This window comes from Melospiza georgiana, chromosome 2 (genome assembly GCF_028018845.1).
Source record: "Melospiza georgiana isolate bMelGeo1 chromosome 2, bMelGeo1.pri, whole genome shotgun sequence".
Classification (NCBI taxonomy): Eukaryota; Metazoa; Chordata; class Aves; order Passeriformes; family Passerellidae; genus Melospiza; species Melospiza georgiana.
The window spans coordinates 9,314,010-9,330,867 of NC_080431.1; the positions used below are offsets into that span (position 1 = coordinate 9,314,010).

Consider the following 16,858-nt stretch of genomic DNA (forward strand, 5'->3'; position numbering starts at 1 on the left):
ATCCAGAATTAGCTGAGGAAACATAACAAAAAATATGACCTAAGTTCATACTCCACTAAATTAGATTTGTGGATTTAAATAATTAGTTATTGTTGCTATTTTCACAAGACTAAGGAAATGCAAATGTATCCTTTTCTTACCAGAATAAAGATAATATTTCTTTATATTTTTAAATAGAAATAAAACATACAGAGCTTTAAAAATAACTAAATTATATTTACTTTTCATTAATTAAATTCAGAAGATTGGCTATTTTCAAATGCAATATCTACTTTACCTGTGTTATATTTTACTTGGCAGATTCAGTTGTCATAACCAAAATTAAATGGTATCAAAAGGCATTAACTTATTGAATTAAGGATTTTTAAAACCAGCTATCAATTAAACTTTAAACAGTTTGTATTGTTAACAATCAAAGCACACAATTCACCCCATGCTCAGAAAAACTTCACAGAAAAACACACTTTTGCAGGATGAAATGCAACAGAAGAGCAGTGATGGAGGTTTAAAGGTGTTGTTCATCACTGGAAATGTGAGTGATTGTGAGGATATTTTTCAGAAAATGAAATCATCAAAGGCTGCAGGGCAGAATTAGTAATTTCTTCACTGAAATATTAAATGAGCATATGTCAGTAAATCCAGAGCATAGTCAGCATTGAGGGGAGCTGCAGCAGACCAAAGGTGCAGATTAAAAGCTTGTGCTATTCACTACTTCAAACCACTGAAAGTGAAACACAATGCAAGGTTTGATTTAAGATATACCCAAAGAAGTATCTCCATCCACCTTATCCCATGCATGTTAGACAAGTGTGATACACAATTTCACTGAGAGAAGGATAGGCAGAGTCACCCTCCATGCAGAAAGCATCACCTTGGAGTCTACAAACCTGTTCTTGTCAGGCTGGTTCCATGCAGCCTAAACCCAGCTTTATCTGCTGCTGCAACCAGTGCTTGTGCAAAAGTGCCGCTGGTAAAGATGGAGTCATCTGAGGAGCTACCTACACTAGATCTATGGCTAGAAAAGTTACGGTCCTCATCAGACGCAGAACCCCATCCATTTACCATTGAACCTAAAAACAAATGTAGGGCGCCAGTGAGTGGTGCACATCTCATAGTCTTTGTTCATCTAAAGCTTAAAGACCCACTAAGTATGTTCTCTCTCAACAGGATACCCAAAATTCACTTGACAGAGCTTGGTAGAGAAGAGCAATTTTAATTAAAAATTAATCTAAATTAAAATTAATCTAAAGCTTAAAGACACATTTATTATATCCTTTCACAACACAAACCCCAACGTTTATCAGCCAGAGTTTGGTACAACAGAGCACTATCAGAGCTAGGTGAGATCTCACTCATAGCTGGCTCCATGTAGCTATGCTCCTGTAAATAAAATAATACATTTTCTCTACAAATTCAAAGGCTACACAATAAATCCTTTCCAAAATTAATGTTTTTTTCCCTGCAGTTGAATTGAATGTGGCTGGTTTTGTAATTTCTGTTTTACTTGACTCGTTACAACTCAGGATCTTGTTACAAATCAGGATTGGCAAATATCTAGTTTGATATTTGCAAAAGCAAGTCTTAATTTTGGACTGCATATATGTAAGTCTCAGTAGATATGGCTAAAGTCAGACCTGGGCTTCAAGGGCTATTCTGAACAGGATTGGCCCTGTGTAATTTTATCAATCAAAACCTTAAAATAAATGAGCAGATGTAATGGGCTGAACATAGCTGATCTAAAGTAGTTCATAGTACTGGATTAAATTAGCTTTTTAAAAAAGGTTAGAAATAATTAAGATTGAAGAAGAAACCAAATATATGCTCAGATTTAACAGTGAATCAGTTGCTAGACCAGTGTTGGCCCCATGGTTCCTTCTAACTATGGATTACAACCACTGCAGGAGAGGAAAGTGATAACATCATAAAAATGCAGCCAGAGAACCAGATACCAGAAAAACCACATGAAAGAAATGTAGAAATCTTGACATAACTAAAATATAAAGAACAAAATAGAGAAGGAAAGATAAATCTTATTTGCCATTCACTTATATTTTTTAAAATTTTTTCTGAAGCACCAATCAAGCATCAATCAACTACCCATCAATTTCTTGGTTAATTTTTTTTTTCAAAATCTGAAGAGAACTGTTTTTCAAAGGTATGAAGACACGTTTTGAGGGATCCATCATGGCCCTGATGGAAATTCAGCTGAGCTGAATTTCTGTAAATGCACATAAAATGTGTAGCAGTACAGTAGCCTTTTTTCAATCCATGTCCAAGAAAGCATTGCTGTGTTTAAAATTGTTAAGTAGTAAATCAATAACGACCTGCTTATTAGTTAATTGATAGGCTAATTAACTAATGGTGGTGTCAAATATTAAAAATGTCCTGCAAAAATAGGTCATGAGTGCAATTAATGAATCCTGGAATTCAGTAGCATGCTGCACCACAAAGCCCAAGAACAGTGGATTATTTTGTGATGCTGCAGTGACCAAACGTTTTAGTGTCACAGAAGTGGCAGGCTATAATAACAAAAACCCGTGCACTCCTCAGATACAAGAAAAGAAACCAAAGAGGGCTGTGGAGGCCTGACAGGCAGGAAGTGTGTTAAGTGCAAGAGAGAGTGACAGAGTTTGATTCTGCTTGCCAAAAGCACACATAAAATTGTTATTTTCCAAGCAGACTCGACCTGATGCAGACAGATGTGAGGGAGCCCAGATAACAGCAAGGGAAGGCTAAAATTGAATTTCCTCTGAGAAGACATTTTCTGAACTAACAGTCAAAGAGCAATAGGACATCGTAGAGAATGGAGAGCAAAGACACTTAGCAACAGTTATTGATGATGTATGAAAAGAGATACTACAGATAAAACACCTAATGAAGATGTAAGAAAATGAAATGCTATAACAGAGGACATTTTCAGACAATCACTTATAGACACATTCCACAAAATATATGAGCACAAGCTGAAACATAAAAATGCAACCAGAGCTACACATATCAAAGGATGATACTTAGATGCTAAAAATTCAACATGTGTGCCATTAATTTCAGGGCCCAAGGGTTTTGTGTTATATATTCTATTGTCTATATAGAGACATATAAAACCATATACAGAACACTTTTTGTTTTCAGTGCCATGGTCTGTGAGACTATGGATGTTTTAAAAGAATTTTCAGTTTCTATTTGCTCACATAGCTTTGTCCATTTGCTAACTTCAGCTGTTACACAACATACAATGCACATGGAAATTTGGGTGTGACAATTTCAAGGTATGTGTAGTAGCTGGTTTTCATTTGCTTTGTTAATTAGTCAAAAAAAATCTCGTTCTAGGTATGAAATATACTGAAAATCTGCACAAGGCCATAGTGTGTGAATACAGCTATTGTTCTACACATTCATAGACATGCCAGTTTTTCCAAAATTACCTACATTTTTATGATCAGACTGCCAGTTTTCTAGGTTAACCCTATAAAAAAGCTCTGTTCCCAAACTCCTCCACATTCCCACAGACAGCAAGCGTTAGTAAGGCTGGGAATAGTGTGCTCTGGCTATGGATCACTCCTCCTTCCTCTCTCTTCCAGCAGCTGTTCTAGGAGGGACCTGTCATGACGGCAGTGTAGTTCTGTTCCTTCAGGGACATGAGTTTTACTGAGATGTCACAATCCCAGCTGGAGTTCTGCATCCATTTCTGGGGTCCCTGGCACAAGGCAGACAGGGACCTGTTCAAGTGTGCCCAGAGAGGGGCCACAACAATGCTTAGAGTGTTGGAACCCTTCTTCTGTGAGGACAGGCTGAGACAACTGGGATTGTTCTCTGCAGCCTGAAGAAGACAGGGCTCTGGGAAGATCTTCCTGCAGCATTTCAATACATAAAGTGGGGTCAATATAAAGGCAGAAAGCTTTCTGATAAGGCCTGCAGTGACAGGACAAAGAAGCAATGTTTTCAAACTGAGAGAAGGTTTAGATTATGTACAAGGAAGAAATTCTTTACCATGAGGGTGATAAGTACTGGAACAGATTGCCCAAAGAAGCTGTGGATGTCCCAATCCTGGAAGTTTTCATGGGGCTCTGAGCAACCTGGTCCAGTAGGAAGCGTCCCTGTCCACGGTAGGGGGCTTAGAACAAGATGACTTCTAAAAGTCCCTCCTGGTCCAAACCATTCTATGTTACTTCTGGCTGCTGGAAGCAACTTTTTATATATAAATTTCTAACTGCTGAAGTCAGCAAAACACCCTGAGTACGTTCAGCACCCACAGCTGTGTGTGACCAGGGAGCTCAAGGCAAAACCTCTACATTATTTCTACTGATTCCTGAGCTATTCAGTTTCCCTGCATCAACAATTTCTTTTCCCCAGTAAATCCCATTTTGCTCTGACCTGCAGAGGTGTAGACATTGCCCAGAAGGCATGGGAGTGCTGGAGCCCAGCCTGGGTACCTCAGGCCACCACACAGCTGTGTTAACACAGCTTGTTTAAAGGCATCCACTGGCCTCCTGCTTTCCAAATCAGATGCACATTTGTTTTTCTCTGAATAAAGGCAGAATAAGAGATGCTGATGTTCCTTTCAGATCAACTGTGCATTTTGAAATGGGATGAAACAGGCTTTTAGTGTCTCCTTTACATGCAGCTCACTATGTGTTTTCCAAGAGTACATTTGAGTTTTTACGCTTTCTGGCAACTGTAAATTTTACTCTTGCTGACAGCAGCAGTAAATGCTTTATGCAGAACAAAATCAGCTCTGTGAAAAGTTGAACTCTGTTTTCTTGCTCCATAAAATATCTCTTGGTGCTAATGCAAACAGAAAGCTTCTTTGCTCTCAGGGAAAGGTGAGGAGAACAGAGGTGCCAGCTTCCAGTAGACTGCCTGCTACTGCTTTTAGTGGCATTTTGCTGGCAATAAAAATTCTTTTTTTTGTTTTGTTTTTTGGTAAAGTGTACTGTTGCTTTACTTAAAAATAATAATAAAAAAAGTCTAATGCACCTGTGAAATAAAAGCTGCTCACAACAAACCTGGCACTTCTGAGAATTCCATTAGATACTTTTCTGCATCTACCAGCCTCTATGTGTTGTAGAGATGTTTTTCTTTACAAGACCATCCAGCACATATTAATGCTAAGCCCCTGCTCCTCTGCAGCTTTTTAATGGAATAGGGATAGGCTGCTTAGGTTTCTGAAGTGTGGGCAATATTCTTGGGGACTGATGCTACTTCAGCTGAAATCAGTTACAGAATTCTTTCAGCCTTTGTACAGGAGAAAAATGTTATCTTCTCTTGGATATATCTGACCACTGTCATGATTACACAAGAATGCCCACTGATTTTGGTGGAAGTGATGGAATAGAAGGGACAATAGTCATTGTAACATCAAAATAAGGAAGAATATTAGAAGCGTTTGAATGCAGAATCTAAATATGATCACACTTCCAAAAACTAGACTTTGTTTTTTATTTTCCTCCACCATAAATGCCCATATATTTAAATGGAATAAACCTCTAAGTTTTAAATGTTTGATTTTTGGGCAGAAAACACTAAAAGAAAGGAGGAAAAACCACACGTAGATATTCAGCACTTCACAGGTCCAATGATAATTAATGACCTTCACAAACGTCTAATGAAAAATGAATTTATGTCACTTAGCCAAATTTATTTCTGTTTGCATTCCATCCTTTTAGATTTTTTTTGTTTCCATATTGCTGAAAGGCACAAAAAAATCTCAAATTTATTCAAGCTGTTAGAAAAGAAATGCGCACAGAACATTAAGTAGTTGCTCAAATGTTGCTGAGCAGTAAAATACTATGATAAAGTGGCAACTTGCTGTGTCTCTATTACTTCTTCAGCACTAAAATTAATTTATGATCAGTCATCAATTCATTTACATGTCATTTTATGCTAAATCTATCGTTGCTGATGAATGCATATCCCTAGATCCATTAAGCTAGAGTAAAGTCTGTGCTTTATAATATGACCCTGCTAATTGTTGCATTACCATTTTTATGAGATACAAAAAGTAGCAGTTTCCTATTTTCTGAGCACATATTTAATCCATGAAGCACATTCTTCCTATTAAATGCAATCTGTCTAACTGCTTATAAACCAGAATCTTTTGCAATAGGTATCCCTAAGCAAATCAATACAAATATTGAGCTGAGCCATGGTAAAATATGGCTCATGAAAATGATATTGTGCAGTTTTCAAGAATTATTCCATTTGTGCTCAGACACAGTGAATGATCAACTTTTTCCATACAGACAGTGATCAGTGAGTCTTTTAATCGAGACCAAAACATGTCAAATCAGGGATATTCTTCCTTGCTGAGCTACACAATCTGAAGAGATTTTTATGATTTAGATCTACATAATTCTATCGGAAAAAAAAGTAACCTATTTGTTGAGGCACTGTTTGCAAGAATAACTCTCTGTTTATATCAGTTTTTATCAGTTAGATAGAAGAGGTCTTGCTCTAATTTCCATGCTAGTTAATGAGTCAAACTCTTCCCTCAGTCAAAATGCACCAGGACTGAAGATACACAGCTCTCACAATCAGCTTCACTGGGGCTGCAGGAGGAGGAGAAGGCAAGGAAAGAGCAAAGAAAACCCCCAAAGCATAACACTTTGACCTGAAAAAACCTAGGCTTGCTCTCAGTGACTTCAGTGAGAAGCAAATTAATTTCTTCTAAAACCATCATATGCAATTAATTAAGTGTATTAAAGTAGAATAATGCAACATACTCTTTGTGGCCACTCATTCCATAACTCTGCACAGCAATTCATTATAAAGGCAAACATTAAACATAAGAGAAAGAAAAAACATATTTCATTGTGTCTCTAAAAGCAAAAAATATCCCTAAATAATTAGGAATTAAGTCAAGTGAGGAAAAAATTTACCAGTGTTTTGTGGTTCTTTCTATTTTTTTGGGCAGATTCAGTGACTCAATATCCTAACAAACCATACTGGGAATGAAGCAAAACCTTGGCTTTAGTTTCATATTACATCCCACAAATGTGCAAATTTAAACCTCCCTCCTTGAATTCTCTTTGTGATATCTGGAGAATGTTAAGACACAGCTCCTGTGCACTCCTCCTTTCTTTTCACTTTATTATACATGTCAACATTATGTCTCTGCCACCTGCAAAGAGAAAAGCTTAATAGTGCAGATTAAATCCTTGTCTGCATCTTCAGTTAGCTGTGACTAAAACTCAAGGGCCTGGAAGACAACTTGACTTTTAAACAGTTTAAAGGAGCAGCGCCGTGGTGTCAGAGGGATTCAGCAGTTTGTGCTTTGGCTCACAAACAGTGAGCCAGTGCTTCCCCTCAGAGAATCCCACGCTTGGCACTGCAGGAAATCCTTGTTCTCAGCTCAGCCATGAAGAACAAAGCCCCATTTCAGTCCAAGAGTGGGCACCTTTGAGGCATTGCTAACACTACAGGGTGAGGAACTTCGCCCTGCTCCCGCCACAGCAACTCTGTTTGCAGGAAGTCAGGACCAGGGGATGTCAATTTAGATTTCTCACAAACACTGAACTCCCAGGGCACTTCAGAATGAACAGAATTACTGCTTCATCTGGGTCAGCTGTTCTCATCTGCCTCCATTTTCAAATACGTTTAGAGAAGTGAAAACGTGATCTATAAATTCCTAGAAAAATTCTGGCTGAAGTCACCAAAGACTCTGTGGAAAGAAGTAGCTTATAGATTCTCAGCACATGAAAGAACAATTTAGTTGTTCTACAGTATTTTAAAAGCAATCAAACTGAAGAATGAGAAACAGCTTGGGAACAACTGAAGCAATTTGCTATACACTCCTTAACACCATTAAACACAGCCTGGAAGAGTTAAGAGAAACATACAAAGAAAAATTAAAATTATCTTTTGAAAACCAAATCTTGCCCAAGTATAATAGGCGATTCCTTTCCACCATTAGAAACAAAACCCAAAAAAACAAAAAACAAGCCCAATACAAACTCTTCTAAAATCAAGGTTTTACCCATATAGTAACTGAGGAGAAGTAGTTTTGTTATCTGGAGATTTTGCCATCTAACAGACCCTTTATGCTAACACTCTAGGTGCACTCCTGTAAGGCTATCATTCCTTAATTAAGTCAGTCTAAATGTTGGCTAAGTGCTATAGGGGCAGTCTGTAATTTTCCTTCCCCTCCAGCTGCACATTCCCTTCCTGCAATGCCAGCACACACCTTGCCATGCAGCTAACCAGAGGCAAGGAATGATCCAGCTAGTAATTAAACAAGTAAAAGAAACAGCAAAAGAAAAACCTTAAATTTCAGCTGGATGAGGCCACATGAAGTTAGTGGTGGTGAGTGGAAGCATATTTAGATCACCATAAGTATACCATAAGTATACATTATGAAGTTCTGACCAATTTCTTCCAAAATATCAAGAAGCCTTTAACAATCGAGCAATTGGACATTTAAAACTCCAAAAACTAAACAAGATTTTGGAAGTTATTAATAAAAGTATAAATTTTGATAAGCACTAAAGTTTCAAATTGAAGCAGGAATACAACTATCCCTTATTTGCTCTAGGGAGGGTGATCCAAACTATAACGTGAAGATGCAAATGTGGAAACATTCATTTTCTGATTTACAGATACATAAGCTTTGACATATTAATATCTACCAAAAGAAAAATGTATACCAACCTGTTTTTTTAAAATTTATTTATTCCTGTTCTACCAGTCTAAAACTCTTAGTGAATTCCTAACAGAAAAGCTTCTGAGCCATTAGTGAGATATGCAAAAATATGCAGAATTATAGCCTGAAGGAGATTACTCTAGAAATTCAAGCAAAGTGAGTTAACATATGCATGCACTAAAAAGTTAACCTTCTCAATTCAGAGATTTAAACTTTAACGCTATGTCCTTCAGTTGCATCTGGATTTTAAATTGCAGCAGCAGGGATACAATTCTTAAATCTTAATTAGATTGGCAAGCAGTCTGGCTCTAGGGTGAAGGAAAACATGGAAGGTGGGATTAAGCTACACACTATTTCATTAAAGAAGGGAAAGGAGGAAAATTATAGTATTGATGCTCCATCAGTGTCATATTCCTGCAGTGTTTTCAGAACAGCAATCTTTAGCATGAGTGCAAAAGCCTTGGAATTTCAGAGGTCCAGACAAAGAAGGAACTCAGTAGTGCTATGGTAGAAAGTTGTTTTGAACAAGTCTCCCTTAAGGTAAAACCAGCAATGAGTGTTTGTCTGCTGAAATCAAAAACTGAAGCAGCACCCACTAACACTGTGGCACTGGGGGTATTTGGGTCTCCAGCACACCTTCACGCTACGGACACAGTACATCATACAGAGGCCCTGGTTCAACCTCAAGAGAGCTACACTGATGCTTCCAAAAAAGTGCATAATGTCCACATAAAATCCATGGTTTTAAAAAACAATGCCTTTCACTGCCTAAATTTCACCCACAGCACTTTAATTCATTCAGATTCCATGCATTAATGTATTATAGCAGGTTCCCTTTCTAGGTGCCCTTTGATGATGATGTGGCTTTCCAAGGCATGCAAAGGACAGGAAGAAGTGAGGGAAGGAGGGTCAGAATTATTAAACAGATTTTCTAAAAGGGAACAATTGCTAAATTCAGCAATACAAAGTATGTTCAAAATACACATTTTCCTACATAAATGTTGTATTTACTCTAGAAATAAATGTTGTGCCAATCTAGCTACACTTACTCTGAAGTCCTTTACTTCCTTGTGTTCATCTCAGAAAGCATATGCCCAACAGAATATCTAAAAGTGTTTTAAGATAACATTTTTATGCTGCTCCTGATTTATGAAATATATATTGCTAAGCTGAGGTCTTCCCCCTCCTTTTTATGTAACTGCCTTGCTTCTCTACTAGAATGAACCTTTCATGAAAGCCAGTCTTTAAAGCTTTTTAAAATTCATGAATTTTCTTATCATTTTTAGCAAAGCAAAGTATTTCCAAATCCTTCTTTAACTTTAGTGTTTAGCATTAACATTTTAAATGCTACAGAAATCGAGTGGAATAAATTTTCACTTAGAAAGTGTCCAAATGGTGATGTATTTAACCGGTAGTAACAAGTTGGTGCCAGTCTGCTTGGTTACCTGTTACAGAGCTGTCTAGATTGTCCATACTGGAGCCTGGAGTATGCTCTAGACCTCTTAGTGGCCTGCTGAGTTCTACAGTTTCTTCTTCAATGTCATCCTCATCGTCGTCGTCATCTGGAACATCTGTTTCCAAATCTGAAATGAGGTTTCCAGATACGTATCCTAGGGGAGGAACTGGAGCCTGAGGAGGTTGTGTATTGCTTTGGATGTGCCTACACAAACAAACAGGAGAAGTTATCAGAATTGATGAGACTTTTCAGCCCATGGTCAATAAAACATAAGCCTTTCAACAAGTCCTGAAGTATATTTACAAAATGTGCTTGGTCAGGCCAAACTCAAGAAAAGTCAGTTCAATTATTCACTGCAGCTTCTAATACCAGGGTGCTTGCACACTTTGCAGTCTAAAATAAAAAGAATCAAGACAAAATCCTCTAGGATGGGGAAGGTGAGGAGTGTCTTCTCACAGACAAACAGCGATAGACACAGAGGCTGCATAAATCAGGTAGGAAACCCATGGAAAAGCACAATTCTGAATCCCAGCCTAGCACATAAGTGTCTCACCCAATATTCCCCTTTGCAAATCACACATTGAACCAAAGTTAAATCTCACTCCTTCTGCCTAAACAGATGCAGAGCCTGAAGCAAAAGTCACCCTAAAGAGGGGGAAATGGCCAGTAGGACAGAAGAAATTTTCAAGTCCAATGAATGCATCATCAGCGAGGCCTTTTCATTTTGCTTTATTCCAAGAAGTTTAATTGATTTAATTGCAGTAGTATTAGGGCATGCGTGTGTGAAATTACTCCATGCAGCAATTACAAAGAAAAAAGAAAAAAGAAGACAAAAAAGCACCCACAGGATAACTAAATGGCCATAGGCAAGGATGGGATTCAGAGTTTGATGTGCCTGGTCTCTGAGAGAAAAGAACACCATCAGTTTCAGCATTCCCCACAGCACAACAGGTACACAGCAAGCTGTGCCAAGGGACCCAGGCACGACTGGCCTTGGCACAAGAGCATGTACCACACTTGAAATTGCTAACTTGGGCACGTGGGAATCCTTGGGTGGCTCCACATGAGGTGCCATGACCTGATTTGAATCGGCAGCACTCTGGATGGGATCCAGGATTCTGCTGGACTCTTGCTTGGACATCAGTAAAACTGAAGAAATTACAATTGTCACCTGTTTGGCTCCCAGTTATAATACATTTTCAGTGGAAACCTTGCACTGAATTATTGTCTGCATGAATGAATTCTCTTTATTCAATAAGCCTTTTTTTTTATTTTCATCATGTAAATTGATCAGATATGAGAATATCATGGTAAATGTTATGTACCACTGGTAACTTTCTCCACTTCAGTGTAGGTTTTAACTTATTGCTTATTCTGAATCTAATTTCCAGAACAAGTGCTTCCTTTCTGACATACAACCTCCTTCTGATTAACAGTTATTGAACACTTTTCTGCCTGGACACCAGGTTTTTAGTGTTCTACACTGTGTTCAAAACACTGGGGCACTAAAGGGCACTACCATCTAACTAACCCTCAATAAACAGTGTGATTAGCTCCTAATCAAGCAAAATGCTTAAGTATATGTTTAATGTTCAGCTTGTGATAGAACAATTGAAGTCAATTTCTTATGTACTCACAGTTAAGCATATACTTAAGTGATTTGCTGGATCAAGGCCATAATGATTATGTACTTTTCCAGTAATCTCTAATGGGCTCTTTCTTAAATTCCTAGTTGGCTGATGTCTGTATTTCTCAGTTGCTACTCCCATAGTACCCTGACAGGTCTCATTTTGCTGTTTAGTTTTCCCCTGTCTCTACAATGGACAGGTGAACTTTGTGAAAAGAAGACTGAAAAAATATTCCTTCCCAGTTAAAACAATGGAAGACTTTCTACTAACTTTGACTAGCAAGATAAATATCCAGACAAAGAACAAAAATATATTAAAAAATTCCATGTAATGAAAATCACTTGTAGATAAAGCATTTAGCCCAATATCCAGAAGGTGTTAAAAAAAAAAAAAAGGTTATGTCCTTGTTTTGTTTTTTTTTTTTTCCCAGAGTTTCAGGCTCAGTTACTGCGACTTTACACAAAAGTGACATTAAAATCTGTATAATCCTAAGCACATTATGAAACTTCCCAATCAATTTTCATTCCCCCAAAAGGGAGCAGGACCTTTCCTGCCAGTTGCACGAGTCTTTGGTGTGGTGTGCTGCTCCGTTATCTGCTCCTGTGCTGCTTTGGGGGTTTGGAGGGCGCAGGAAGGGTACCAGCTGCACAATGCAGCAGCCACTGCCTGTGCTGGCAGGGTGAGCATCTGGCTCAGAAGGCAGTGCCTTCAAGAGGCCAGGTCTGGCTGCTGCCTGGGATTTGGGTGGGTCCCACAGGCAGGCTGGGGTCGGAGCTTGGCGGCGCGGCGCTGCAGCGGGACAGAGGTACCCTGTTGATGGAGTGCAGATTGCAGACAAGCCCCGAGGCTTCCACGGTGCCCAGGGAAAACAGCTGGCTTTGGTTTGGCACCGCCTGCCTACCTGCCTGATGTATTTATGGGAGCTCAAGCTGAATAACTTTGTGGCTTTATTTAGCAGGGAAGAAAGAAAGGCTGCTCCTCTGCTGGCAGCGTGCCATTCGGTAACTAGCTCTGCTCCGCTCCGCCGAGAGTCGCGGGCTTTGTCTGGGTAGAGGAGCTGTAAAAGGACAACTGCTGCTCAGGGAACATCCAGGAACCAACTGACCTTCACCGCGTCCCCAGCCTGGTGCAGCTGACAAGTTCTTTCTCAGTCCCTGAAGAGATTGCTTCTGTTTGTTTTGCAGGGGAAATGTTACTGTGGTATTTGCTTGCTCTTCCTTTAAAGAGGCATAAAGCACTCTGAAACACTAGATCCATCCTATAAATACTAACGACTTGCTTTCTGCTGTTTCCGGGTTTTTCCTACGAATCAGAAATTCTCATGGTAGCTCAAAGTACAGAGATGCAAATAATTCATTCTCATGCGACACCGTGTAATAGTTGCCACATTGCTATTTCAAGAAACTATCATGATTTTTAACCAGCAATTTAGAATCTTATTATTTTTGAAAATCCTAAAAAATTCCTGTCTTCTGCTAGCCTGAAAAGAGAGCACTCACAACTGCATAAAAGCTGTCAGGAGGTGGGTATTAACTACTTAGCCGAACACATGCAAAATTTTGGAGGAATACTGTTTTTATATGTTTTCAGACAAAATTTAGCATATTACCAAGTATTATGATTTAAAAAGCATATATAGATGTATAAGGCCTTCCAGCTGTGGGTAGAGTTTTTCTATTTCTTCTTCCATTTTACTTCTTTGGAAACACAATTGAAACGCTGTTGAACAAGGTCATTATTTATGTCAAAAAGGAAAGTAGTATTATTGTTGTTATTAATATTAATATTTAATTTCCCTGATCACAGGTGACCCCCTCAAACATTTACCATGTCTGCTTTGCTATATCGAACTGGTAAGCCCTTGTTAACTCATCAAGGTGAGCTTGAAGCATTGGCTGCATCTCCTCTCGTGGGGAAGGCGTGAGAGTTGCAGTCGACTGCTGCCCAAAGGAGATGGCGGGAGATGAAGCTACTCCCCGGACAGGAGGTGTGGGGACACGATCATCATCTTCCTCAAGCTCATCTTCCATGCCCTGATGCAGGTAGGTCTGAACTGGCAAAGGTGGACACCAACCATCACTGTCATATCTACAATAAAAACCAAATAAACTTAGTGTATATCAGAACTCATCTCTGCTGCACAGTACAGGGTGTAGAGGGTATACAGGAATACTGATTCAGTTGGAAACCTTGCACACAGTGTGAGTCCTAAAATTTAATAAAAATAGGGTCTTAATTGCCTAGATTGTCCTTACTGAGTCAGTTTAATTTTTCCCACAACACCTAAGCAACTTGAACAAGATATGCAACAGAAAAATTACTGACCCATTATCACATTCATTAATGGTGATTAGATAATGTTACACCACAATCAACAACAAAAATGAACTAACACGCTTCCAGGATCGTTAATGTAGCAGAATGAATATTGACCTGGACAGGAAAATAGCAGCATTCTTAAAAGGCAGAGCAAGCTTTATGTAGTACCACTTATTTCACAGAATTCCAGATAAAGCTGAGTTGAAATTGATCCACAAAGATCACCAAGTCCAACTCCTGGCCCTGCACAGCACCATCCCCAAGAGTCACACCACGAGCCCAAGAGCATTATCCATTTACTTCCATCCTCCCCTTTATCTCTTTATAAATTTAACATTTTTTTCTGGTTTGGAGCTTAAATAAAAAGCTACACTTTGCTCATAAATTCTGGTCTTCCCACCCTGCACACGGCTATCTCCTATGACATGCAATACATCCATGTCACAGCAGCACTGACCCCAAGCGTATGCTGTGTCACAGCACCAGCTGATAAAGTACATTAGCACACATGTTGACAGCTCTGCCAGCACCCCCACCTCCTAACCAATCTGTACTGGGACTTACCTAGACAGTGCTACATTTCTGAACACTTTCAACACATCTGCCCAAAGCAAATGGAAAGATTAACCACTAGGAGTATTCTTGAATAATAACAAATTTTTCTTCCTTCAGACATAAAGGGTGTTTGGAGCTTGTGGGTTTTGTTGCCTTATACCAAAGTGTAAGGCCTGGTGCTATATCTGATCAGGGCTAGAAACATAACCTTTTTATTTTATTACCACTTCTTACACAAGTTTTGCCAGCAAGTCAATTCTTTTCAGTCTCTGCACTCATCAGAGGATCTTTCAATTCAGTGTTGTATGACAGTATCATCCTGGGATACTGTCCCTTCGAGACTCCGGCATCATTCCAGGTGGATAGGCCTTAGTGACTGTGGCCATTCCCTGTGCATTACCTCCCCAGAGTAATTCCCTAATCTGAACACAACTTCAGTTGTATCCAGCTTTGCTGACAATCACACCACTCAAATCTCAACTGTCTACTTTTCCCATCTTCAAAACATCCAGTCAGGCATCAGTCCCTTGAGCATCAGCACACATTTCTTCTTAACTTCTGGTATATTCCAAAATAACTCAGGATACACAGTTGCTTTTTTTTTTCCCCTCAAAACACAACCAGACAGCCACAAGCTCACAGCTCCTTCACTGTCAAACCATCACACACTTTAAAGGCCATTTCCCAAGCATCATCTAAGCCACTTTATCTTCTTTCCACCTTCAAGGACTGCTGACAAGGTCCTTTTTTCTGCAATGCAGGCAGGCAGTGCATTGCACGATAGAGTTAATTTCTCAAACCAGCTTAAAAATACTCCTCTAAAGCTTCTGATTTGGAAGGAAAGATTTACCAATTTCCCAAAGAAAAATGAATTACTGTCAATTTTCTCAAGTGTGAAGCCCGGTTATGAAAAGGCTGGGAACACTGAGATGGAGAAGCTGCAAAACCTGTATTATGAACAGAACATTTACTTTCAGCAAAACCCAAAGATTTCTTAAACTAACTAAACTACTTTTTCCTTATTCAGAAGTCTTCAGTCAGCATTTAAACACACAGATTCAGGACAGCTGACTTAGTAATCCAAAAGTAATGGAAGATATATCTGGTAATTCACACTGACATAAATTTAAATCTCTATATGTGTAGATATAACCATAAAAAGATATACTAACACATATGAGTACAAAAGTGAAAATAAAGGCTGCTTCTTAACATCTGGCCTCTAGGAAAGGTTGGGTGATTGATCATTACCATTTTCATAACACAGAGATTTAACAAAATGTTACATGATACATATTCATCCTAAGGAAACAATTAAGATATGACCAGCTGTAATTTGTCCTTCCAAACAATATTTACTCAGGACATTTGCAACCAAGTCTGAAGGGACCATCCTAAATCAAGATGTGAAAACTGTGCAGTGAAACAGATCTCTTGCTTCCTTCTGCTCTCTCAACCTCATGCTTTGCTATAATGCCTTTTTCTTTAAAAGGGACAGGGGAAAAAGTCACTCCCTGGTGACTCTGCCATGATGAATAAACGAGCTTTGGATGTCCTCGCCTTCTGACCCTACTCGCTTCAAATCTCCAAATGTTCAACTTGGTAGCAAAAAGGTTTCTTAGAAAAGAGGTTTCTCAGTGAAAAGATTCTGCAAAAGTACTGTACCTTTACCCCAGTTTTGTTTGAAATGGAAAGCAGCCTAAGCCTGAAGTTCAGGACATTGAGAGTCAAGATTTCAGGTACAAGAACCTTTGTCTTCTTAACATAAGATATCTGCAAAGCCACAAGCCTTAACCTTCATTATAGAGAAAAACAAAACAAAAATCCCCATAAACAACAACCCTCCAAAACCAACAAAGAAAAAAAAAAAAGGAAAAAGTAAACCTAACAGACTACATAGTAAGTACAGGTCACATAAGTGATAGAAACATCTGCTATCCCCATAGTGATTATTGGTAACATCCATGTTCTTTTTAGTTTTTTGAGTAAATCTAATGTTGTGAAAAAGCCACTTTTTCAAGTACACTTATTGAAATCTAAGTCCCTTAACTTCATTAGCAACCTCTGATTGTAATTTCATTATAATTAAGACCCTAATAAGTTCTGGTTAACAAACATGAGCTTCTATTTTTCTAATAAGTTTTATTGTACTGTCAGCACTTCTATTCTATAGTAATCTTTTACTATTAAAATCTCTGATCCATTACATTAATAGATTTGTTCCTTTAAAATAGAAAATAAAAGTGATAGATACAGAGCCCA

The 16,858-nt window shown here is 38.6% G+C and overlaps 1 protein-coding gene across 5 annotated transcripts in view; it reads right to left on the reverse strand.

Moving 5' to 3' along the window:
• The window catches only part of ROBO2 (roundabout guidance receptor 2), an 866,123-nt gene that overhangs the window by 24,077 nt on the left and 825,188 nt on the right, over window positions 1–16,858 (reverse strand). For all 5 annotated transcript variants that reach the window (XM_058019193.1, XM_058019191.1, XM_058019192.1 and 2 more), the window contains 2 exons: window positions 13,550–13,810; window positions 10,084–10,298 (listed from right to left, as the gene is read on the reverse strand). In XM_058019193.1, coding sequence (XP_057875176.1) covers window positions 10,084–10,298; window positions 13,550–13,810 — 476 coding nt within the window. The remainder of the gene's footprint in view (window positions 1–10,083; window positions 10,299–13,549; window positions 13,811–16,858) is intronic.